This window comes from Callionymus lyra, chromosome 4, assembly GCF_982586985.1.
Source record: "Callionymus lyra chromosome 4, fCalLyr1.hap1.1, whole genome shotgun sequence".
NCBI lineage: Eukaryota > Metazoa > Chordata > Actinopteri > Syngnathiformes > Callionymidae > Callionymus > Callionymus lyra.
This window is the reverse complement of record NC_141821.1, coordinates 31,518,976-31,542,771: the sequence shown is the minus strand read 5'-3', so window position 1 is coordinate 31,542,771 and position 23,796 is coordinate 31,518,976. Positions and strand designations below refer to the sequence as shown.

The following is a 23,796-nucleotide window of genomic DNA, read 5'->3' as shown; positions in this document are numbered from 1 at the left end:
ATAGTTGTACATGTGCACGAACTACACAAATAATAACTATATTAATATTTAATAAAAAAAACACACTTTAAGAGCAATATAATGACTGGAACGTAAACAATGAGTAGCAACCCAGCAAGAATAAATACACATTCGATTTATTTTCAACAATGTACGAACACCAAGTAATAGTTTAATAAAACATGTGGGAAAATCAAATGCAACATCAAAACATTTTCAGTTACATTTTAATTTCACTAGAAAAATGTCAGATGGGTGTAATGGAAAGACACATCTGTCAGACTGTCAACTTTATTCTTGTTTGTTGTAGATAACAAGAATGTTATTATTATCTTGTTTTTTATATTAATTATGTCATCATTATTATTTACTATTGTCCGGCTATTTATAGTAGTCGTACTGTATTTTTTATTTTAATGTGTATCTATGTTTTAATCTTTTTGCCAAATGTCCTCAATGTGTTAAGAATCAAGGCATATCAATCGATCAATCAATTAACTATTAGATGACATTTCCTGATGTGAACAGTCACTGCTGTACCTTAAAGGTGAGGTTATTAACTGGATAATTAAATAATATTTTTCTTTTACAAACGCTTCCTTCTGCCAGAAATAAGTTTCGTCATGTCCGGTAGGTGGCGCCCTCGTCCTGTAAATCTGTCGCACGCATCCGTTCTATTGACTCATTATTAACATTCTGTGAACAAATTAAACTCGGAAAAGGCAGTAGTTGATCACGTGGAAGGAGTGTGGGAACATGTTTACACGGGTATGACTCACAAACAAACGCCTCGTAACTGAAGAACCATTTATCAAAAAGAGTCGTTCAAATCAATCAAGTCGTTCGCGAACGCCACATCTCTGATTTCTGCGCATGTGCGCTGTGCATGCGCACACCCCTCTCACTCGACCCCACTCAGTACGCAGCCCTGCAGTGGATGCGGAACATCATCCTGTCAAGGCGGCATCTGTCTTGAGTCCAGGGCGGCCTGAGGAGGCTCGGTGAGGCGGAAGAGGAGACCCTTCATCACCCTCATCCTCATCCTCAGCCCCCCACACCCTGCACGCTGCAGCATCACCCATGACCACCCAGGCTGGACCCTGGCTTGTTTATTGAGCAGCATCTGATTGGAGGAAACACCTAAAGTGGACCATGAGCAGCACTGGTGAGATCAGGATTGTTATTTTTATTCTTTAAATCCTGTTGGGAATTAAAACCATTTCCCATAATGAAGGTTATTAGATGGGCTTCTATTGTGCAGCACTGAGCATGTGCAGACATGTTCACATTGTAAACAACACATACTGTGTTCAGGATTCAATGAAGGGATCAGCGTCGCTTCAGTTCTATTCTGGGTTCTGTCCACTGTGCTCGTCCTAATGTTGGGTGGGTGCAGACAGCCTCCCTGTGTGTGTTTAGCAGCTCCTTCCCAGGGCTGGTCTGCAGCATCAGGAGGTCTGTCACTGCTGCCCTTTGTCCCCGAGGAGGAGGAGGCAGCACACATGTGTTTCCTCCTCTGCTGTGCAGCATACACACCATAATAACACAGAATCAGTATCTCTGTTACTTATTAAAGAGCAACTAATGTGAGAACCCGACTCTCTTGACTGTCATGATTCAAATGTTGAAATCTTTCTCTCCAAGATGTAGTAAGTCTCTCATCATGACCATGTTTTCTACTTATTACTTTATGCTTTAATCTCGGCGAACGAGAGGTTACGAGAACAGAGTTCGTAAGATGTAATAATGTCTTCTCTCCATCTCCAGCACACGCTTTGTTTATACAACGAGTCCCTTGGAGGTGGAGACCTCCGGGATTGATGACATGTGGTGACGAATCTTGATGCTTGACCAACCACAGTAGAGTGGGCGTGGTTATGATAAACAAGATTTAATTTCCAGAAAAATTAAGCATTTTCCGTGGGCGGGGCTTACACACGTTTTCTAATGTAAATATTTGAATTAAAAAAGAGTTGTACAAACAGACACATACTGATGATATAATTGAGGGCCAAGATCTATTTAAGACACACTGACTCCTTCAAGAAACATCTGAAGACGTTTTTATTTGTTCAGGCTTTTCCTTGATTTTTTGGAACTTCTGTGGCGTTCTCGGTGTTATCTTGCCCTTTAAAGTATATATTTTATTGAGTATTGTGACCCTGGTCTTGAAAAGCGCTCTACCAATAGAAATGACTTACGTACTTACTTACATTATTTGCCGTTAGGTCAGACATGTTCAATGTCAGGCTGGGGGGCCGCTGTCAGCCCTGTTCAAATGTCATGCGCAGCCTCTGTGATAAAATAAGTGTTGTGTCTCACCAACACACCAGATATTACTTTGATAAGACAACAAGAGTCAAATGAAAAGCTAATCGTACTACTTTGTGTTGGTCAAACTAGTTCATCTTTAAAATATTTTTAAAGTAAGTTCAAATCAAACAACTTTTATATTAGCTTAGCTTAAACACTTGTTTATTTTAGTCATGCCAAATGACCTAAGGATATATTAGGAAATGTTATATCTACAGCATCTGGCTTATGCTGTCTTTGGAGTTTGACTCATGTTTAAACTTGTAAAATATACCTGCATAAATAAATATATCCCAAAATGTCGCAGTTCGCAGTGTTAGCAACCTGCCCTGTGGAAACTGACCCCAAGCTGCTGTAATACACATATATTACAGTAAAAGTTAGAGTGTAATAACTGTACTGCTAATGCTCTCGAGCGAGTCTTCTGTAGCAAATCTTTAGCAATTTAATCTACACAGAAATAGACAAACATTATGGCCTGATGAATACAATTTTAAAACACTTTTTTATAATCTGACTAGAGCCTGAAACAAAGTCAGTCAAATGACTTTAGCTTCACATGGAACTTACCAGGAAACTTTATTTTTTACATTATAAATTGAGACCAGTAGCTGCAGGTCCATCAACATCAAGACACAACTGTTAACCACAGGTTTTGCTTCCAATCTTCTCAATAATGTCAACAACTCCCACGACATCATGACAGAGTTGAGCCGGATAATGACTGAGAATCTCTTACGATAAACTCCAGCAAACTCATGCACACACACTTGTGTCATTACTGTTTCCTCTGTCATCTGGTGAAGCTGAGCGCTGCTGGAGTTAGCATGTTCCTGATGTGTGTGTGTGTCTGTCAGCACGCTGACGCATGCTCACGTGTGAGAAAGAAACCATGTCAAGCTATGACAAGTGTTGCCTGAGGACCACATGTGTCCCTTTGAGTCGCCAGTCAAAGTGAAACTATCAGACGGATCATGTAGAAAAGTTATATTTTATTTTTAAATATTTGTTATGCATTTTTTTTCATGCTAGCTTCATATAACATGTAATATTCAATTAAAAAATATAGTTTATATCTGATTTTCACAGTGACATTGCAGCCTTGTTTTTATACGTTCTTGTTTCTAAAGCTCATGTTTCCAAGTGTTTATCCGTCTGTTTTTTTGTCTTGACAGCCTCATGTAAAAGTCAAACCCTGTCATTTGGCCCATTATATAATATGGTTGCTCACCCCGGTCCCACACTCATGTCAGATGGCTTTAACTTCCAGCTGGAGTCAACAATTGCTGCTATGGATGCAGACGGTGTTTCAGCTGACGGCGGCGTGCACATCACTACACGCACACACACAATGACACACACACATCACTACACGCACACACACACAATGACACACACACATCACTACACGCACACACACAATGACACACACACACACACACATAGCTGTAATTAAACCAGCAATGTGGCCGAAGCTTGTGACATTTCCCTGCTCTCTGCTGTTCTAGACGGAGTCTCCGTGTTGGAATGTTGTTTATTTGCGTCGTCAGATTGATGTTACGCCTCAAGTTGCCTCTGATTGTCAGTCAAAATCAATTTAAAATGTCCACGCCTGAGTCAATTTGATCGTATCATGATACATGTGTCCTGATATGACACTGCATGTCACATGACCGGCGCCTCTTTAAACATGTCGACGGGGCGACATTTCAGCGCGACAGCAGCCATCGTGTCCTAGGTCCGACATTCCGGGGCCAGTTATGTTCCCTGTTCTGTTCATGCACCTCCAGCATGTGTCGGCTATAAAACCCCGAGATTTTTCATGAGGCGACTTTATAAGGAAGACGAGATTAATAGAAAGCAGAATGTTTAAAACTGTCTGCTGTGTTATGAGAAGGGAGGTTTAATGTTGCTCAGGCATTACATCTTTACTGACACAAAATCATCAGCGCGTTAAATAAAAATTAAATTGAACATTTAACATATTCCAAGTTGTAGATCCACTTGTGTTAGCATTACTTTGCTATTCTTCTCCTCCTAGATAATTTGAATTCATTGTTGACAACATGTAAACACAACTATGTGTCGACAAAGTTAGCTTTTAGCTTTTAGGCAGATCCAGTCTAAATCAATGTTTTCTTGTGTCTGTAAGGTAACGTAACATCATTTATTTAGCCGTGTTGACAGTATGACACGTGTGTCAAGACATGACTCACAAGATATTATCTTTGAGAAGCTTATCAGAACACAACTACACTAGAACAAAACATACTCATAAACCTTGACATACAGTTTGGAGATACCCTATTGTTCTGTGTGGTCTTTATTTTCATGACTTTGTAGATCGTAGGTTATCACTGAAGACATTAAACCTATACACGAGGAATTATGTACTCAACAAACACATTTGAAATAACTGAAAACATATAGTCTAGTTTCCAAGTATCCACCTTTTTTCTAACTACTGGTTTTCAGACTTTTAGCTTTTTCTTGATGAATTCAAGAACATGGTTTTCACTTCACAGGTGAGTCTGGTCTGAGTTACCATGTGGAGTTTTTTGACTTTTTTAATTGGAGTTGGTCGAGTCATGTTGAAACACAGCCTTATTGGACGACTGTTAGATTTCATATTATGACAAGAACCAATCATCTCATCGAAGAGAAACGTGTGACCGTCATTGCTGTAACGAGTGTCAGTTAAAGCGGAAAATCACTTTGAATGAGCCTGTTAGGTGTGTCCAGTGCTGTAGAATCATGATTCTGGAATAATACCATATCCTCTTATCTTGTTGAGAAGGAAATGTTGCTGTTTTATATTCTGATTCAAACTGTTCCTGTTAAGACTGCAGTTCACAGTTCCACACCAGCACAACCAGAACAATATAAAAAAAGAACATTTCTTATCAAACACTTGCTGCGGTAATTGAGTCTCAGCTTTGTTGGACATACTTGTGATGGTAGAAAGTGTTTACCTTTGAAAAAGATGATTTAATGGAGACACACTGATGTTTACGTGAGGAGACGTGAAGCCAAGGATCCACGCCACTGAAATATCAACAATATGATGAGAGAATACATGCATAGATGATCAAGATCAGACATCCAGTTTCTGGGGTTAAATGTCAAGGACATTTAAATGTTGTCCTCCTCACCGCGGTGCATCATGGGAACACTTGCCTTCAGACGGAGCAGTGCACTTTAAAAATGGATCTGAAACTGAAGCACAGAGAGAAAAGATCAATGAGCTTTACTGAATTATTCATTCAGTCACATTTCCCATCAACAGAGAGTGTTTTCCTGTTGTCGTGGGGACACATCTGTCCAGACCGCGTGATGATGATGAACTATACCCTTGTTTTAGTTTAGCAGCAGAGAGGTGATGGGGAATTTGTTGAATCCACTTTTGGAGCAGGAAATAAAGCAACAAACAGAAAAATATTAATGGGTTTTCTAGCATTCATAGACTAATATATATATTTTAAATTAAAAATAGCATTTAAAGTAGAAATAGTTAAACATTTATAATAACATTTTAATTTAGATTAAAATGATGGATACATAAAACATTACTTTGATTATAATTAATATATGAATATTAGTATATTGATCAATAATTCAGTTTTCATTTGGTCATTCAAGAAACTCCATAGTTTCATCAGAACAAGATGTTTTTGGTAGAACATGTAAATAAAGTTTGGACCAGAGCAACGATGCACTGCAACACTGTGCTGTCAGGGATTAGAATGTTTTCCCAGATTAGGAGAATTTTAAAAGGGTCCAGATGAGGATTTGGGCTTTTACTTACCAAACATTACTATCCAACGTTCTCTCACTTCCAAATGTAGATTCTGTTTGGTTAGGAAAAAAAAAAAGGTTAGTTAAATAATTGGAACAGGATTTTTTTGTCATCTAGTATGACTTTGTAAATGCGTATCTCTGAACAATTTAAAAAAAGGGCTTTTCAGACAAATAAATACTATATATTTAAACTGTGGCACTACTTTAAACCACATGTATTATAATTAAGACAATAATTAAAACAGTTGATTATGATTTCCAAACAAAGCATTATACACTCATATCTTGATTGTTGGTGTTTCGTCATTTATTATTTCCCTCCAGATCATAGTTTGTATAATCCAGATTGTTAGTTACATCACCGTGGTTGCCATAGTTACTAAATTTACTAGGCTCTTTTTTCTGACTTGAGCAAAAAGTACAACTCACTAAATGACCAAACAACACAAGTATTTTATTAACTTTTATGATTGGTTTTAGTCTGATACCTTAGATAATGTGCTAAAATGAACTGTGTGCTGAACTAGTCTTGGGTTTGTTGACTCAATAACCTGCTTAAGTCTGACAAGACAGCCTTCTAAAGTAGTGCGTGGAAGTGAGGTCACCAATGAGGAAGATAGAGAAGAACTCAACATGTTCTTTGCAACAAAAATGCTCATATTTAATCTGGAAGTATAATTTGATTGAAACATTTCGCTGTTACAGATACCATATACGTTTGCAGTGCATCATTGGACATTATTATAATTATCTCTAGCAATGAACTATAGATTAAATAAAAAAAACAACTGTATATTTGACCAGATGTTAGTGAATTAAGATAAAAATTTCTGCTCCAAATTTTTAACGTTTAGACTTAAAGCTACAAATGCTGATGTCATTTCCTGCCTTGGCCTGGGTTTAGTTCTGGCCAGAATGTTTAAAGAGGTCTAACCCACATCATCAGCGTTCTTTAGGTACTGCTGTCTCCTTGTGTTATCCACTCTCGCCCTCCAACTGATCTGACCTTCTATTTCTTTGAAGTGGAACCCTTTAAAATCCCTCTTCTCGTTAGTGCCCAAGTCTGCTCCGGAATCGGAACCACACAGTGATTTTCCTCAAAGACTTGGACCCTAATCGGATCAATCTGGAGTACTTTGGCCTTTAGCCCCCTGGCCCTTCTCAAGGGTCTACGATGGAGGGTGTTTTGTTTCGTTACTAAAAGCTTAGTCTACTTTTTTGACCCCGACAAGGCTTCAGTTGTTATTTGGCCAAGCAATGTTAATTGTCCAGAAAAATTAAACTCCATTGTTAATGCTAATAATGGTTTCTTCTGAGTAAATCTTAAAAGTACACAAGAAGACAGCACTTGTACGGTTTACAGCTGACTGTGAAGCAGATCTAGTTCCTGTCCCTTGTCCTCGGGAAGCCCTGAGTGATAATGCTGGAGAGGAAATCTCACATTAGTAGTGGAGGTTGAGTTGAGTTAGCTTGTCGAGATTTCATTTGGATGCCCCTCTAGTCGTGGGAGGAGGAGTATTCAGTTTACGTTCAAAGGATTTCAGCATTTTATAAGGCTCCTGTAAATCAGTTCCTCTTTCATACTCTCTTTTTCAGCACTGGTTCAGTCACATGGTTGGTCTGCAAATGGCCTGTGGTTCATTGTAAGTGGAACGCTTCCTTCCATTTACTGAGGAGTCTCTTTGTTGGTGCCCTGCTCATGATCCGTCACAGTTTGAGGCCCATGAGAGAAGGAAGAGCCGACAGAGGGGGAAAGTTCATTTCGGGCGTCACATATTCAGGTCATAGTTATCCAGAGGGTTCTAAAGCAAGGCAGCAGGACTTTATAGAGTTTTTGGAAGATTTTTTAACTCTCATCGAAGAGGCTTCTTGAGTTCTAAATAACTGGTCTGAGGAGCAGGTGCACATCTTACTGGTGGACAGAGAACAACTGGTAGTTGGGATCAGTGTGTGGGTCGTAGACATTTTTAGTCCTTGGCTTTGTTGTGATGTGAAGTTGTTGACCTCATTGACAATCTTGACAGAACTAGGACTCCTTCTCTGTACTTTGACGGTGGACACTGTAGGCATTTAGGAACCAGTTGTTGTCGTCTGCATCTTCAATAGATGCTCCAGGACCATCTGAAGGCAACTTGAAGATGATCCAATATGTCTATGTAGGTTCTCCTCTATTTCAAAGTGCTTTCCATGTATAAAAAGTAAGGATGAGTGAGATTTAGCAACTTAAACTAATATTTAACCTGCACAAACTCAACTGAAAATTATTCAGAGATTACTTAAATTAAACCGACGTTAAGATCTGTAAGAGCAAAATTAATCCCAGTATTAGTCAGATGAAAGAATTAACCCTCGGATATGGGGCCAATCTTTCTCAGCACCGAACACACATACACACATATAGTCTTGTCTTTAAAAGAGTCACTTTACATCTCTGTAAGCACTTCATCATATGAAGTGAATCATCTTGCAAAACCATCTGTAACAGCTATGTGCTAAATACATAATTAAGTGAAATAAATCCCAAAATACTTTTAGCTGGAAAACAAATAAAATGAAAAAAAGTGAGAGATATCTGCTAGCAATATAAAAATGTGCTTAATTATCTTGAACACGTCTTATTGAAAGTATTTAACCACAGTATTAACATCTGACTGAGGATTGTCAATAATGCATGAACCTCACACTGAACCAGGAAATGATTATTGTTGATCCAGTTTCTGGTTCCTCCGGAATCTGATGTTGATTGTAGAATGAAAAAGAAAACGCTGCAGGTCTACTTTGTTATGGTTGTATATGCAAATCAAGTTATTTAAACTTGGATATGAGTCATGTCATTAACATTGTCCAACAAAGGATTGAAACTGATGATGTCCATAACTTCTAGTTGTTATTTACGTGATGAAGCTTCGAGTCGCTCACTTTCTGATCCTTTGTCCTGTCAACTGATCAATCTTTCTTGTTGCATAACCACTGTGGAAGTAACTATTGTGTCGCGGGACTAGAAAATAGATGTTCAAGTGTGAATGTCACTACCATAGACAGACAGCAACGGTAGATGATCCCCTCATTTTTTCTGGCTCTACCCCGAATCAAGTAGTCACAAGAACCGATACTTTGCAATTCAGTACCAACACGCTACAAATACAAGAATACCTGCTTTTTTGTGGTAGTATCGAAATAATGTACTAGTACTGGTATCAACTACTGAAATGTTGGTATTGTTACAAGAATCAAGTGTTCCCAGTAATGCTATTTAATGACCTAGGATTCTTAAATTTTTGCTGCATGTTAAAATAAATATTATTACTTACTTAATTATGAATTAATTAATTATTATTAATTATGAATTAGGGCTGCACAATTTATTTAATTAGGGATCACAAAAGTTGAGATCTGTGATCCATCTTGATTATTACATTTAAAATGTGGCTTTGCTACAATCCATTCAAAAAGTAGTTGAACCAGTAGGGGGCGACCAAATCTTTCATACTTCAATAAACTGCCAAAAATAACACGCAAATAGCAGATCAATGTTGCAGCAATTACTCATCATGTGACCTGCAACTACCAACCAACTTTTTTCTTATTTAAGAGAAATGTAGAAACAGATCTGAACAATCCTGTAACACTTTAATAGTTCATAGGAAGATCATTTGTGGAAAATCTTGGCTGGAAAGTGTTTCACATTCCTGGATATTGATCCCACTCAGGCTCAATCAATGCTGAGAGTTAAATCTAGTCTATAAGCACCAGCCAGTAATCCGATTCATTTTCGAGTTGTTGAGTTAAACTCAGTCGGTGCTCGTGTTCTTGTAACATGATTTATTAAATCCACCAAACTTCTGTATTTTTGGATCGTGTACAGATTCATAATGTCTTGCATGTTGACTATTGTTCTCCGCTGAGGAAAAGCCATCGTGAGCCTTCCTGCTTTCAATCAAGTCTTGATTTACGACCCGTGTCACCTCCGACATTGTTTGAACCTGGACGTGTACAATGACTAAATTCCATGACCTCAGCCACACTGAAGAAATAGCTCATTGTTTTTTTTGTCCTTGAGTCGACACAAAGTTCCATCAGGAAATGTGCAGCAATAGATAGTAAACAAAGTGACTTTCTACTTACACCTCACAATGAAGTGGCAGTCAGAGACAGAGTACCGAATGTTTGTGGTCGCCTCAGACATTGTTGAAATGGTTAGAACAGAAGTTATGAATGTAGCACCCTTGTTACACATATAGTTTGAGACAAGTAGGATCAGGAGTCAACATATAGTTGCTTGACATCGACGGTGGACATGTAGTTTCAAGAATACAATTTGATTTTTCGTTAAATTTCATTAATGATATTAATGTGTTTATTCTCATTTTCAACTTTGTGTTCTTTATTTAGTAGAGGTCAAAATTTGAGGTAAAAACATACAGAGAAAATAGTACAGAGATGTCATACGAACTCCAAGGATTGGTGTTGTGTTTCAAGTATAAAACTGGTTCTGATGTAAGTTAGGACTTTGAATCAATCTTGAGGGTACCATGATCCATATACAATGTACTAGTTTTGTTTTTTTGTATAACCTCAGTGTTTTATAGAATTTTGTTTTTACTCTTCTTCAACTGGTTTTGGGCTGCAGATCCTAAAATAATCTAAATACATCTGTATTTTATGTTTAATCATTACACAAAATGTAATGTACAACAGGAAATACTCTACACTACAGGAGATTTCTCTTTTTTTTAAATCAGAAAATAAAGCAAAACATTTTCCTTTTAAAAAAAAAATCATAGTATGTCAAATGTTAACAAAAGCTATGCATCATGGAGGAAACATTGAAGAAATAATTTCAGAAAGTCTTGTTGGCCTTGATTTTGTTTTCTTATCAGTTTCTCCATTATCTTCATGGCAAGCATTGAACAAGGACATCTCAGTTAAAACATAGGAATATCTTCAATGCAGATTGAAGATGAAAATGTGAACTGTGGCACAGAAATATACAAACCTCAAAAGTATGATACGATATTTCAACTGTTGACCTTAATGCAGTGAAGCACAGTTACTCTGACTCATCAGAGCATCATCTGCACCATAGTTCTGTATTTCAGGAATTCTTCCAAACATTCATAACTTCAGACTTATCAGGATTGTGACTGTAGTTATGTGCCTTTTATAGAGTGTGTAGTCATTTGTGTTGCCACGGAAGACTGTTAAGCCTAGTGTTGCTGGAGACTGACTCAGCATCTGCATCAAATATACATTTTAAGAGATGCATAGAATATATAAATTATGTTTGCTTCATTTATTAACTTTTAAATGCAGAGGCCCTACTACATGAAACATAAAATCATAGTTTTTGACAATTGAAGCTAAACATATTGTACATTTAATCATCTTTTAGATGTATTGTATTCATTGAAGATGAAAATGGTAAACTACTTTAAACCTGCTAACATAATATGAACTATTTGTAGACAATAACAAACCATTCAAGCTATACCTCAGAGGGCTTTTAAGCTCAAGCCTTCAGGCAGTTTGACAACACTTCCGTGTACAAACAATGACAGCAAGCTGCTGCTATGAATTGAAAACAAGTTTGAGGCAGGTAAAAGCTCAAAGGACTTGTTGTATGTTGTCTAATTTATTATTGTCTAATGTTGAATAGTAAACACCAGATATCAGTGGAGCTTCTCAGAAGGCTGGTCGGACTGGGAAACACGCCCAGTGACAGATTTCCAAATGGAGGTGTCATTCTCTTTCAGCTCCATACGCTTCTATTTTTAACAGATTGCTGGAATAACTAAGGGAGGGGAGAAGGAGGAAGAGAGAGAGAGAGAGAGAGAGAGAGAGAGAGAGAGAGAGAGAGAGAGAGAGAGAGAGAGGAAGAGACATAAGGAGTCACATGAGTTGCGGTTAATTCCTCAGATAGTGTCAGTCAGAGCACTCACACTGACATTTATTATCACACCAGAGCGTGCCGAGGATGTGTCGCAACACTCGCCCAGCTCCCTGAAGACTGTTTGGATATTGCCAGATATTCTCAGCCGTAAAGGACTTAAAACAGAGCAGGATAGAAGGACGGAGTGACCATGCCGGAGGAGACAGGTAATAATGACACTTCTGGACGTTTTATTTGGTTTCAGATTAAGCCTTGACTCACATGTCTGAATACACTTGTTGTGTATCGTTGAGCTTTAAAGGTATTTAAAACATTTTTTAAATAAAAAGAAAAGAAGTTTTTCCGCATGAGTGTTTCTATGTAAATGTCACACCTGCGGCCCGGCAGCCCTGCCATTATGTAACATAAGTCAACACAGTTCAGAACTTCCTCCTGGTGGATGACAAGACCGAGCTGACGGCTGCAGGTTGCTGGTCTGCTGCCTTCAACCTACCTGGCAAGTGCACTGTTGACTTGGTTCTCTGCCTGCCCCGCTCACACCGGGAGCTCAGCCATGTGAGATGTTTACTAAGGCTGAGCGGAAAGGACTTCCATATTGCCATCATGATTTAAGGTCTCTGGCTGGAACTTAAATGAAGAGTATCTTTTAAGTAATAATGTCTATTAGTGAGAATATCTGCACTGGAAAAAAATAACATTATACTTCTTCATTCTCTACTGAATTAGTGTGATATACAGAGTGGTATTAAGAGAAAATACACCGAAAATATGGCTGGATTAAAATACACTGGGACATTATGATTGAAGTGCATTCTGAAATATATTTACCCCTTTGCTAAAAGTGAGTGTAACTGTGAACCACACAGCAGTGAGGCGTGTTTGCTGCCAACACTATGTGACAAATCTACTTAAGTCTGGTGGTGAGAACATATTGCTGACACACCCACACACACACTTGCCACGTGCTTCCAGCCACATTCTTTCCACGTAATTATACACGGACACACTCTAGAGGTGCTTTTGTTTGCGAGAATGTCTAAAGAGCGGATGACATCATCAGCTCCGAGGTCTCACACCTTTAGACTTTTGGACTTTTACAGTCACTGCCATGTCGTTCGGCACAATGTCTGTGATCCAGTCAAGGACAGCGTATCTCAGGGGTGTGACGCAACAACTGGCTGGAAGTCAGCAGTCACGGCGACGCCAGGTCACTATTCTGGACAGTAAACAAACCCCACATGTTGCTCGTCGATTTCATTGCAGGGCTTTAAATAGTTCAAGGGGAAGTCGAGGCTTAAGAGTACTATTGAAGGGCCACGTTAAGCTGTTGACTTGAGAGTGTATTTCAATTGAGAATATCTAGTGACCACGTTATTTTGGCCACGCTATCGGGCACCGGTTCCTTTTTTGGAAATCATCGATTAAGTTTCTTCTATCATCTTTGACGACTTATATTTGTTCAGTTCCAGGGTCTTCGGGTGCTTCAACCATCTCTACACTCGTCCTGTGACTCGTAGATCACACACTTTCCTGGCATTTGTCTTCTAAAATGGTCAACTCACCTTTTTAAATGCTGCTTAAAGTACTTCTTTAGGTCGGTCCGACACTAGATGACTTACTATGACAGCAGATACATGGCCCAAGAAGACAGCTTCAAATAAATAAATCAACTTTCATGATTCAAGAATTGAATTGAATCACAGAACAGGATTCTATTTCAAAATCAAATCCAAGGAAATCGAAGAAAATATTTACAATGCATAATAACATAGTCACCATCATCATCTTTTGTTAGCTCAGCGGTTTGAAGGCCAACCAGAGCAAGCCTTTAATTCAACTCTAGAAGAACTTCTTTATGTAACCATCTGTCTGTCTTTCCTTTTTATTACTGCTTTCTCCAAACAGATTCAAAATCATTAGACAAGGAGACATTTTACTAAAAGACAAGACCAAACCCAATCAAAACAACAACAACTCCCTGGAAGAGCTAATAATAGCAAATACTGAAGTAATAAGCGATGAAAGTTTTTTAATCAAGTTTTCTGTGTCTCTGAGCTACTTTATGATCTACTGACAGTTTGTGTTTTTCTTATTTTTGGAGTAGTAGAAGAAGAAGAAAGCACAGATAGTATTGAATCTGTGAGATCTGATTGATAAAACTTGATCAGATCGCAGACTCCAGCGCTGATATAGTGATGCTTCAGTCTTGAACATTCAGTCAAAAACAAAAGGTTGTACAGTAGTGATGAGTCAGAGACACTTCACTTCTTCTATTGTGCTGCTCTGTTGACAACTGATGGATAGAATACAGAGCAGCAAGCTCCATCTTCATCTACTTTAGGTTAGATTTGAAATCCAAGAATGACAACGTTTCTTCTCTAATAGTTAGATTTCAAAACTGATGTTTTCATCTGAGCTTCTTTTCTGCTTTCAAATGCTGCTTCGTCACCGTAAGACTCCATCATACTCTGAGGAGCTGCGACCTCAGTGAGTGTGCACTTTTAAAGCAACCCAGGAATGAGCTGATCAATCTTCAGTGTTGCTCGGGTCCATTACACAGAGCTTCTGTCCACGAGTCATGCCTGTTCAGATGAAACAAATGACCTCCACATACCTTCCTCACATGGCAGTCTGCAATTTTCTGCTGCGTCATCTTCCCCCTGGTCACGTGACCTCAGCTACGTTCGTGCACACTTACCTTGCCAGACTGGTGATGACAGCTTCTTGTCCGCCCGCCCTTCTTCCTCTAAAATGCTCCAAGGATTATTGAGGTTATTTTTATCTTTGTCGGCTCATTTGAGTTTTTTTTTTTACATCCATTGTTGCTCCAGATTTGTTTTGCACATGGAACTTGTCACGACTACGATACAGAAAGGTTTACAATCTACTTTAAATTTAAGCAGATGTGTCAGTATCTGAATAAACATTCAGACTCCTTTCTTTTTGGGTTGATTTGATGTGTCGTTCTTATTTGTGGGTGTTTTATTTTCCATTTATGGACTCAAGCAGAGCAGAAAATATACACACTTTTACTTTTTATTTGCTCTTTTATTGCCAAAGTTCTTATCTTTTGCTGTGATTATATGTATTTCAAGTCGGTTATCTAACTGTTATATTTAAAGTCTACTGAAGATTATTTCCGACCAAGGCTTTTTCTTCATGGTAAATAAATCAAGGTCATTGAATTTTTGAGACTCATCTTCATACCTACCTGCATTAAACGTTCTGCAATTTCTTGGTCAAAACCTTGCACCAAACCCTCAAGACCAATACTCTCTGCCATCTTTGGTCACAGATTGCTGGAGCCATTTGATAAGGAGGAGAGCCATCACAGTGTCTGTTACCAATTTCTAGCAAACCAAAGTTGTAGTTGTAATATATTCCCTATATGCGTCATCGCAGCAAGGATGTGAAAACGTTATGTGTTTTCGTGTCCTCTTAAGGTCTTTGCTTTTCCCTGTGAGGCGATAGTAGAGGAAAGAATAAATGATGATGAAGATGAATCATAAATAGCTCTCAGGCTTCTGCATAGTCTAGTATTAAGTGCAGATCATCTGCATAACAGTGTACTTATTTAGTAGATCTACTGTTGAAGACAGATCTTCTAGTCCTGCAGCAGTTTTATCAAGAGAAAGATTGAAGAAGAGGAGGAACTATACCACTTAAATCTTTCGTTCTGGATCGGTTTGTTGCAGAATTATTACTTATATGGGGGATTTGTAGCAAGAGAACCATTCAGGCCGAACAGTTTATCTCCATATTATTAGTATGGTGGTCAGGAACGAGAGGATCTCAGGACCCACAATCCCAAACAGGAACAACTAGTTGGTGTTCTCACACTATAATCCCCCTTTGTTTTTGCCACAGATGATAATTATTTGAGTAAACTATAAGTGATACAGTCAAAGAAATACATTCTCCTCTAGAGTTTAATCAAACCTTTGTTTAGATTAGATTAGATTAACTTTATTCATCCCTCTGAAGATCTCCTTTGGAAAAAAGATTTTCATTGGAAAAAGGATTTTCAAACAGATACATTTGAAGAGAAAAGACTGTAAAATAATCTTGATGTTCTTTCACAATATTATCCAAAATTCACACCTGATTTAATGCTTAAGTTTCATATCCAGATTGAACAGCAAAACATTTTTTCACAATTCTTCTGCTAGTCTGAACAGATCGAAAAAAGTTCTTCAGCCTCACCCAAAGTTCTCAATAGAGGTGTGGACTACTATAGTTGGCGTCTGTCTTATTTAGCCTGGGCTTTTATTCTGAGCAGACCATCAACATTTCAAACACATTCTGGACTCAGAAAATTACGTGGAAGACCAGATTTAGCTCAGGGCTACAGTACGAGTTTGACAGATCAGTGGCAGGAACATGTTTTACTAGTAGCTCAATAGGTGGCTAGATGTGTCTCAGATGGTTGACATGTACAGTATGTAGATTATCCAGTTATTCCAGTCACATTAGAGGATCATGTGTATCGGATCATATCGTTTCCAAAGTAGCTCTGTTATCTCTTACAACGTACAAACAGTGCAGTGATCTACGTTAACACAACTCATGGAGTCAGCAGTTTCATTTTCGCCACTTTCTTTTAAAAGGATTTGCCAAAGAGGGCGCCGAGGTGTCATTTACCAAAGTGGTCAAAGGTCGGCTGTTTGTAGATCCTGCCCTCAGGTTCAAAGGTCAAATGGGACCTCAGGTCAAGTTGCAGGAGTAACTCCACAGGTGGATGTCAGAGATGAATAGAACTAATTTGGAATATTGTGATTTATAGTGTTGAAGATGTGTGTGGAGCTCCCGGAGATGACGTCACACCGTCCAGAAATACAGCAGACTGTAGAGTGGCCCATTAGTTAGCACACAGATCACTTTATTAACGCTCAATACAGTTGAGTTGCAGTTTATGTACAATTACCTGCAATAAAATCTCATCACAAATAAAAGATGCAAAAAACAAATGGTTACACGTAATTAAAATGTGTCCAAAAACTTAAATCAAAGAGGTATTTCAAGAATTTCCTGTCAATTGAAAATGATACGTCCTGTCAGCATTATTTTGGGGCTTAATGGTGTGTGTGAGAGTCGGTAGATGATGGGCACGTGGGGCCAGGAAAGTTTGGATGGGGAGTTAGAGGGCGGCGAATGACTTACCGACAACAGAAACACATTTGTTACTGAAGAAAGAAAAACAATATCTATATAACTTATATAGTTTTATGGATTGTTGGTGTCTGAAAGGTGTTTTGTTTGGAAAAAAATGTATTTACTCTGGAGTAACATTAGCCTGTGTCTCTTGTCATGTCAAGATGCTCATTTCAATCAAGTTTACAAAAAATCTTTTTTTTTTACTGATATTAACTAAAGATCAACCCTTAAATATAATACTGCTATTGAACCGGTCAACTGTGACCCCTATTTTTTAAATACAGATAAAGCATTTCTTTATTTTTTAGTATAATATAATGTTCTAAAAAATAAATCAGTAAAAATGTCACCTGACAAAACAATACATTAAATAAAGCATTGATATCTGCATTGTATTATGATAGTATGTTAATATTATGGCAGTATGTTAACATTTTGTATTGTTATAGTTTGTTAATATTATGGAAGTATGTTAACATTTTGTATTGTTATAGTTTGTTAATATTATGGAAGTATGTTCATATTTTATTTTGTGATAGTATGTTAATATTATGGTAGTTTGATGATATTATGATAGGATAAGAATCAGAAACTTGTATTGTCAGTCAATAATAAAATAAGATAACACACAAATTAAGCAATAGAAAACAAATAACCAAGTCTGTTTATATTATGATAGTATGTTAATATTATGGTAGTATGTTAATGTTTTGGTAATCAATTTTAAGGAAGTGTAATACCATAATGACAGTATGTTAAAATTATAGTAGTGTGGTAATATTATCATTAAAAATAATGTTGAGGTAAGCGCATGAATTCCATTTTTCTAAATAATTAGTTTCAGTGGAAAATGTCACAGTTGCGTGGTGAGAAGATGACATGTAAACTTTATAGCGCAAACTTCTGAATGTCGATGCGCCTCATTATCTGCCAGCAAGCAACTATGGCACAACACATGTTCTTCTTATGCAGGATTTAAAATGGAAGTCACCAAGGTCAACATCTCTGTCAACAATGCCATCACTAAGGTAATATAAGCGTTGTGATCCTCTGCCCCATGGATGGTTCACAGCAGGAATGTTGCAGGGCATCATGGGATCCCGTGAGTGGAGGGCGCTCTATATTTAGGAGGCGCTTTAGTGGTATCTTGAAAAGGTATTTGCGATGAAGCTGCTTGTGTGTTCCACTGAGGTGTGGCCTGAAGGTCCTGCTCTATGTTTGTTAGTCGGTGACATTTTCATTTCAGTCGTGAGTCAGATTCTGTGTAATCTGGGAGCAGAACCTGGACTGTGTATATAATCTGAGGGTCTGCAGTCAATCATCCAGGGTTGTGGTTCTAGTCTGTGTCGCTCTATGTCTACATTTAGCCGTGTGTGTGTACTTGGAGTCGTCCAGGGGTGTTGCAAACATGTTAGCGTTGCATTGCTGACATCCCTGCCTGCCTGTCTGTGACCTTTAGGACAAAAGCATCAGCAATGGCTGCCTGCCAGAGAACAGACAGCAGGGAGGCTGGTGGGTGACAGCGACAACTGGAGTCAAGATGGTCTGAATCCTGGCAGACTTCAGGTCCAGAGGCTTATATAGTGGAGGTGGTGACCCCCCCTGTGACTCAGACTTGTAGACCAATAAAGGTTGTTAAGGGAAATTCCTCAGTTCCTGTAAATGAGGAGGATCTCTCCGTGAAGGAAATTGCCACCATGTGAATTGATCCTCCGTCCAAGTCTGGAGGCAGCAGTTATAGACCATCTCAGGGGGCTTGAGAAGGCTTTAGATCCAACACTGCTTCATGCTTGCACCTGTCTGGAAATGTCCTCGCTTCCACTTCTGAATAAAAAGGACAGGCATGAAAAGGAGGTGGATTAAGTTTTTGATGAAAGAAGAAGTTGCTCAAAACTCCTTGAGAAAGTTTTTGCCTCTGTGTTTATTACGTTTTTTTAATCTACTCAAATCATGCTTAAACAAATGATTACATATTGTCATGTTAAATGTGACCTGCGAACTGTAAGCCACATAATCCACTGCAACAGTTAAGAAACCTATTAAAGTCAATATTATCAGAATGTTAGAATAAATATTTATTCTGGTTGTACAGAAACTATTTCTTTTTTCAACCCCTCTGTGATTGGCTGCTCGCTATCTTTGTAATATGGTATGTAATCTTAATAACACATGAAGATGTAATGCTTAGAAAAGATGTATTAGTTTTTTATTGCGAACATTATCAAGTCATGCATTAAATATGACATGATAAGTAAGCAAGTGTAACAAGTAAGAAGCACCTTCCAACATGTATTCAGTCATAAAGGTTAAGAAAAGTTCTGATGAAGTTATTTTCCATTGTTCGTCAAACATGTGAATTCTCCTATAAAATGTGTTTCTCCATTTTGTTCTTGTAAAACAGCCAATAAACACATAATGAAGTGAAAACTAGAAACAGGTTGGATTAAAGGAAAAAAGCTCTCGTTGACGCCAATGTTTTCCTTTATTTGGAGGGAATTTTCTTTCCAAGATCAATTATTGTATCGATGAAGTTGGTCTGACATTCCCAGAAAGTTGTGGAGTCAGTTCTGAGAATTTCATTGATTTGTTTGGCGGATGTTGAAAGTTTTTTTTTTTTTGGCTCCACGACATTACTGCCTGAGGTGACGCCTTCAGTCTTGGACCAGTCCTTCAGAAGCTTATCAAGAGATTCAACAGTGTTCCAGAAATCTTTGCGTGACACTCAAACATCTCGTCTTCTTGTTTCTTCGGCGCCCAGTGTTCCAGCAGCAGGTGGTCCAGAGCCCGGTGAAGCAGCAGAAGCAGGGCAAGAGTGGAGGCCCCATCGCATGCCAGAACTGTGGGAAGCCCTGTAAGGGGGAGGCGCTCCGGGTCCAGAACAAACACTTCCACATCAAGTGCTTCGTCTGTAAAGGTACGTCTCAATTTATGACTTCATTTTAATGTCAAGATCGAATCAAAATGTCGGGTCGTGGAGGTACAGCAGACAGATTGACGGCAGTCAGTGAATCACTTCTCTGTGTCAGAGTTATAGATGTCAAAACGTCCAGCCCCTCATCATACCATCATCAGCAGATGTCTTCATTTCAAAGTCACACTGAGTGCTTCTGGTCTCCGGCGTGTGTCATCACATCTCTGCAGACACAGCAGCTGCCGGTGTCATCCACCAGTGTCGGATAAAGTGGCCGCTCATCCTGTTTTGTCTCCTCAAACATGGCCGCGCTGTCAGTAGAACCACAAACATAACAAGCATTAGTCTGTGATTAGCCGCTGTGAGCGGGGAACACTCGGGGAACGCTGGAGTATTTGGTCACACCCTGATGAGGACAGGCCTGCAGGAAAACTGATAAATGTGAAGGGAAAGAGAGAGAATATTGTTTGCTTTTTTAAATCAGAGTTCGCACGCATGCCAGGGCGCACCCTCCATCAAGGTTCGTTCTCCAAGGACTGCAATGGATTTGACCGTAGGATGGACAAAAGTATCCAGTTTCACAGACAGAAGATCATTAAAAACTACATATTAAGCTCCTATTTAAAAGCTCTTTTCTCGTGAGTCACAAAATCATGCAGGACCAATAAACCCAGACATGGACAATTTAAAGCCAAACTAAAGAGGGAATAGGAAAATAAATCTTAATATGAGAGCACAACCTTACCTTACGCTGTGATTTCATTGCATGTCACTTTATTTTATATTTATTTATTACAACAAAAAATATAATCTGTAGCACACGTGTACAATTAAGGCTCAGGATCCAAATCTGGCCCGCCATTCATTTTATGCGGCCCGACAGATGGTTGTCTTAAAATCCAAGTAGATTAATGTTTCTATGGTGACTTACAAATAGATGTCAGTGTCCAAGATAAGATAAAATACGTATATATTACGCATGTAATATTTTGGATGCAAGCCATTCTGAAAAACAAACAAACAAGTTAAACAACTTATATTGAACTAGTAAAATGTATAAAAAAATAAATTATTAGTGATCATTTTTATCGTTTTTAGGTTCAGCATAGGGTCACATGTTTCCCCAGAGGGATGCTGATGCAGTTATTGTGAATATAGATTAAGTCTTAATTCCCAAAAGGTTTTTAAAGAAGGACTGAGAATACCATTGATGTTGAAGGGACAGTAAGAAGTAGCTCTTGGACCACAGATGTTTTTTGGCTCCTTCATTCAGTTAATGCCTGAGGTGACGTCTTTACTTTTGGCTCAAGGATCTTATCATGTGGAGTCAATGACGTGTTTCATAAAAACTGCGCAACAGTCTGACATCTCCTCCTCTTGTCTTTGGCTGCACTTAAAGACCCCAAAACTTTGATCGGATTAGTGAGAAAATAAACTCCCTCAGTAATTCATTGTTATGTGATAGCTAAGCAACAGGACACAAAGTAACAGCGATTGGTCAAATGGGTGGGTGATATTTTCCCCTTTTTTTTGTCAAAACTAATTATTTTTTTCACATATTCTGGTCTTCTGGTCTCGATGGGATTTCATCACTGATCTTTAGGACCTGAGTGTACTGGTCCTTAATTTTGGAGAGGGAATTCCATGACTGGGGTCGAGACAAAAACATAAATCTGGAACAGATGGAATTTGTTATAATTATTTAACTTAAATAAAGGGTGGCTGCAGTAAGTCTAACTAAATCCAAAGTTGAAAGTAATCTTTTTATTTCTAGTTAACTCAAAATGATTACTAGAGGAGTTACGTTCATTTTAGATGCTGTGAATTCAATAGTGCTCAGGCGTGTTTGTGGAGAGCGGCTCATGAAATACTTGCTCCTGGACGCACGTGGTCGTCCTGGCCATCACGTCAGTGGTGTCAGATCAACACATGGTTGTGATGTTCTCAGCGGGGTGGTGGTTCTTTCATTGTCTTATTCTGGGAAGTAGAAGGACCAGAAGCCAGCCAGGGGTGTGTGTGTGTTTGTGTTGTCAGGCGGAGATTTCTGACCTCACTGAAACAAACAAACTCGTGATTTAAAAAAGAAAAGCTTGTTGATTTTTAACATTATCCTTTGACTTCGAGTCCTGGATGCTAGTTTTCCTCTTAAGCTCCTTGCAAATACTTTTTAAGAATCAAACACAAGCTGTCAGCGCTCGAGTTACAGCGACATCATCAGTCCTCGACTCGTGTGATAGCTACATGCTGAGCTCTCAAGGTCACATAACGTACGTTCAATCTTATGGTGCTCTATAAACGCACACCCATAAAAACTGAGTCATCGCAGCACCACTAACACACAAAAACACACAAACACTCACACACAGAGACACAAGTCAAGGTTGAATTTGTGTCAGGCACGATTCATACATGTCTTTATACGAGAATTCGTTAAATTGACAAACAGGCGTGTGTGTTGTGTGTCTATTGAAACTCTGACTCAGAACTAAATTAAGCTCTTTACTCACAAATGGTTTGATAGAATTAAACCAACAACCTCCCAAGAAGTCAATATGGTGTCAGTCTAATGTATTTTAACATCTAATGTTAAACAAAAGTTCATTTAAATTATAATAGGCTGATCAATGAATATATTAAATTGTAAATGTTTTTGTTTAAACTCTGTGGTTTGAAATATTAAACTTTTTTATCTCTATGATTATTTATGCTGAAATGATTAACAAGTAAAAAATAATGTCTTATGAGCTACTATGATGCCCTGTGACAGACTGGCGTCCTGTCCAGGGTGTCCCATGCCTCTCGCCCTGTGATACTGGGATAGGCTCCAGTCTCCCCGCGACCCCGGTAAGAGATAAAGCGGTAGACAATGAATGAATGAATGAGCTACTATGAACACCAAAACTGACTTTTTCAAATTTTGACTGCAGCTCAGAAAGTTAATTTGATTAAATGAGCCACCCATCACATTCATGGACCACATTAGAATATGTAGGGTGCCCAAATGATCACCCAGAATTGAATATGACTCACAGTTGATACCCATGTATTGTTTTAATGCAACTGGAGTCCTGGAACTGTTCGACCACGTTGTTCTTGTCAGAAAGTTGAAAAAAAAAACCTTCTGAACTGACGTCTATGATATATCACGGTTTTTACTGGTGTTTCACCATGATTGAGTGGACTCCCTCTGGGCACTCTGGTTTCCTCCCACAGCATGACTTGTGATTGATGAACTGTCCAGGGTGTCCCACTCCTCTTGCCCTATATAGCTGCACATATAGAACACTAGCTGTATTTTTTATCAGAAATGTTGCCTTTAAAGGTGATTCATCTGTGATCTCTTGACCTGTAGGTCTTTAGTCTCGTCACTGGCAGGTGTTTGGAATGAAACCTTCGATCTGTCTTTGGAAATCCAGCGACTCATCTCACTCAGCGTTCATATAACAGTTTACAGTAGACTAGAGTACAGTAGCCATCAAGGAAGAAGCGGATTACTTCTGCTCCAGATCCCTGAAGTGTACGACTTCCCTCTCGCTGCTCTCCGTGTGGACTTATTAAACACACTGGATATATATTATTCAACAATCCAAACACTCTGCAGACGTGTAGCACATTTACTGGCGTTAAGATCGAGATACAATCAAGGCTCGATATCTGGAGGATGTGTCTTCAATACGGCGTTGTTTATGTAACACTAACTGGTTAAAATGAATTTCTTCTTTTTCTCTTG

The 23,796-nt window shown here is 38.6% G+C and overlaps 1 protein-coding gene across 4 annotated transcripts in view; it reads left to right on the top strand.

The window, feature by feature from the left end:
- The first annotated feature begins 11,998 nt into the window (after positions 1-11,998).
- The window catches only part of ablim2 (actin binding LIM protein family, member 2), a 33,859-nt gene continuing 22,061 nt past the window's right edge, over positions 11,999-23,796 (top strand). For 2 of the 4 annotated variants that reach the window (XM_087789781.1, XM_087789780.1), the window contains exons 1-2: positions 12,003-12,207; positions 19,914-20,069. In XM_087789781.1, the coding sequence (XP_087645907.1) occupies positions 12,192-12,207; positions 19,914-20,069 (172 nt within the window). In that variant the 5' untranslated portion in view covers positions 12,003-12,191. Of the gene's footprint in view, positions 12,208-19,913; positions 20,070-23,796 lie in introns of all 4 variants that reach the window. The other 2 variants (XM_087789778.1, XM_087789782.1) reach the window with 2 other exon arrangements.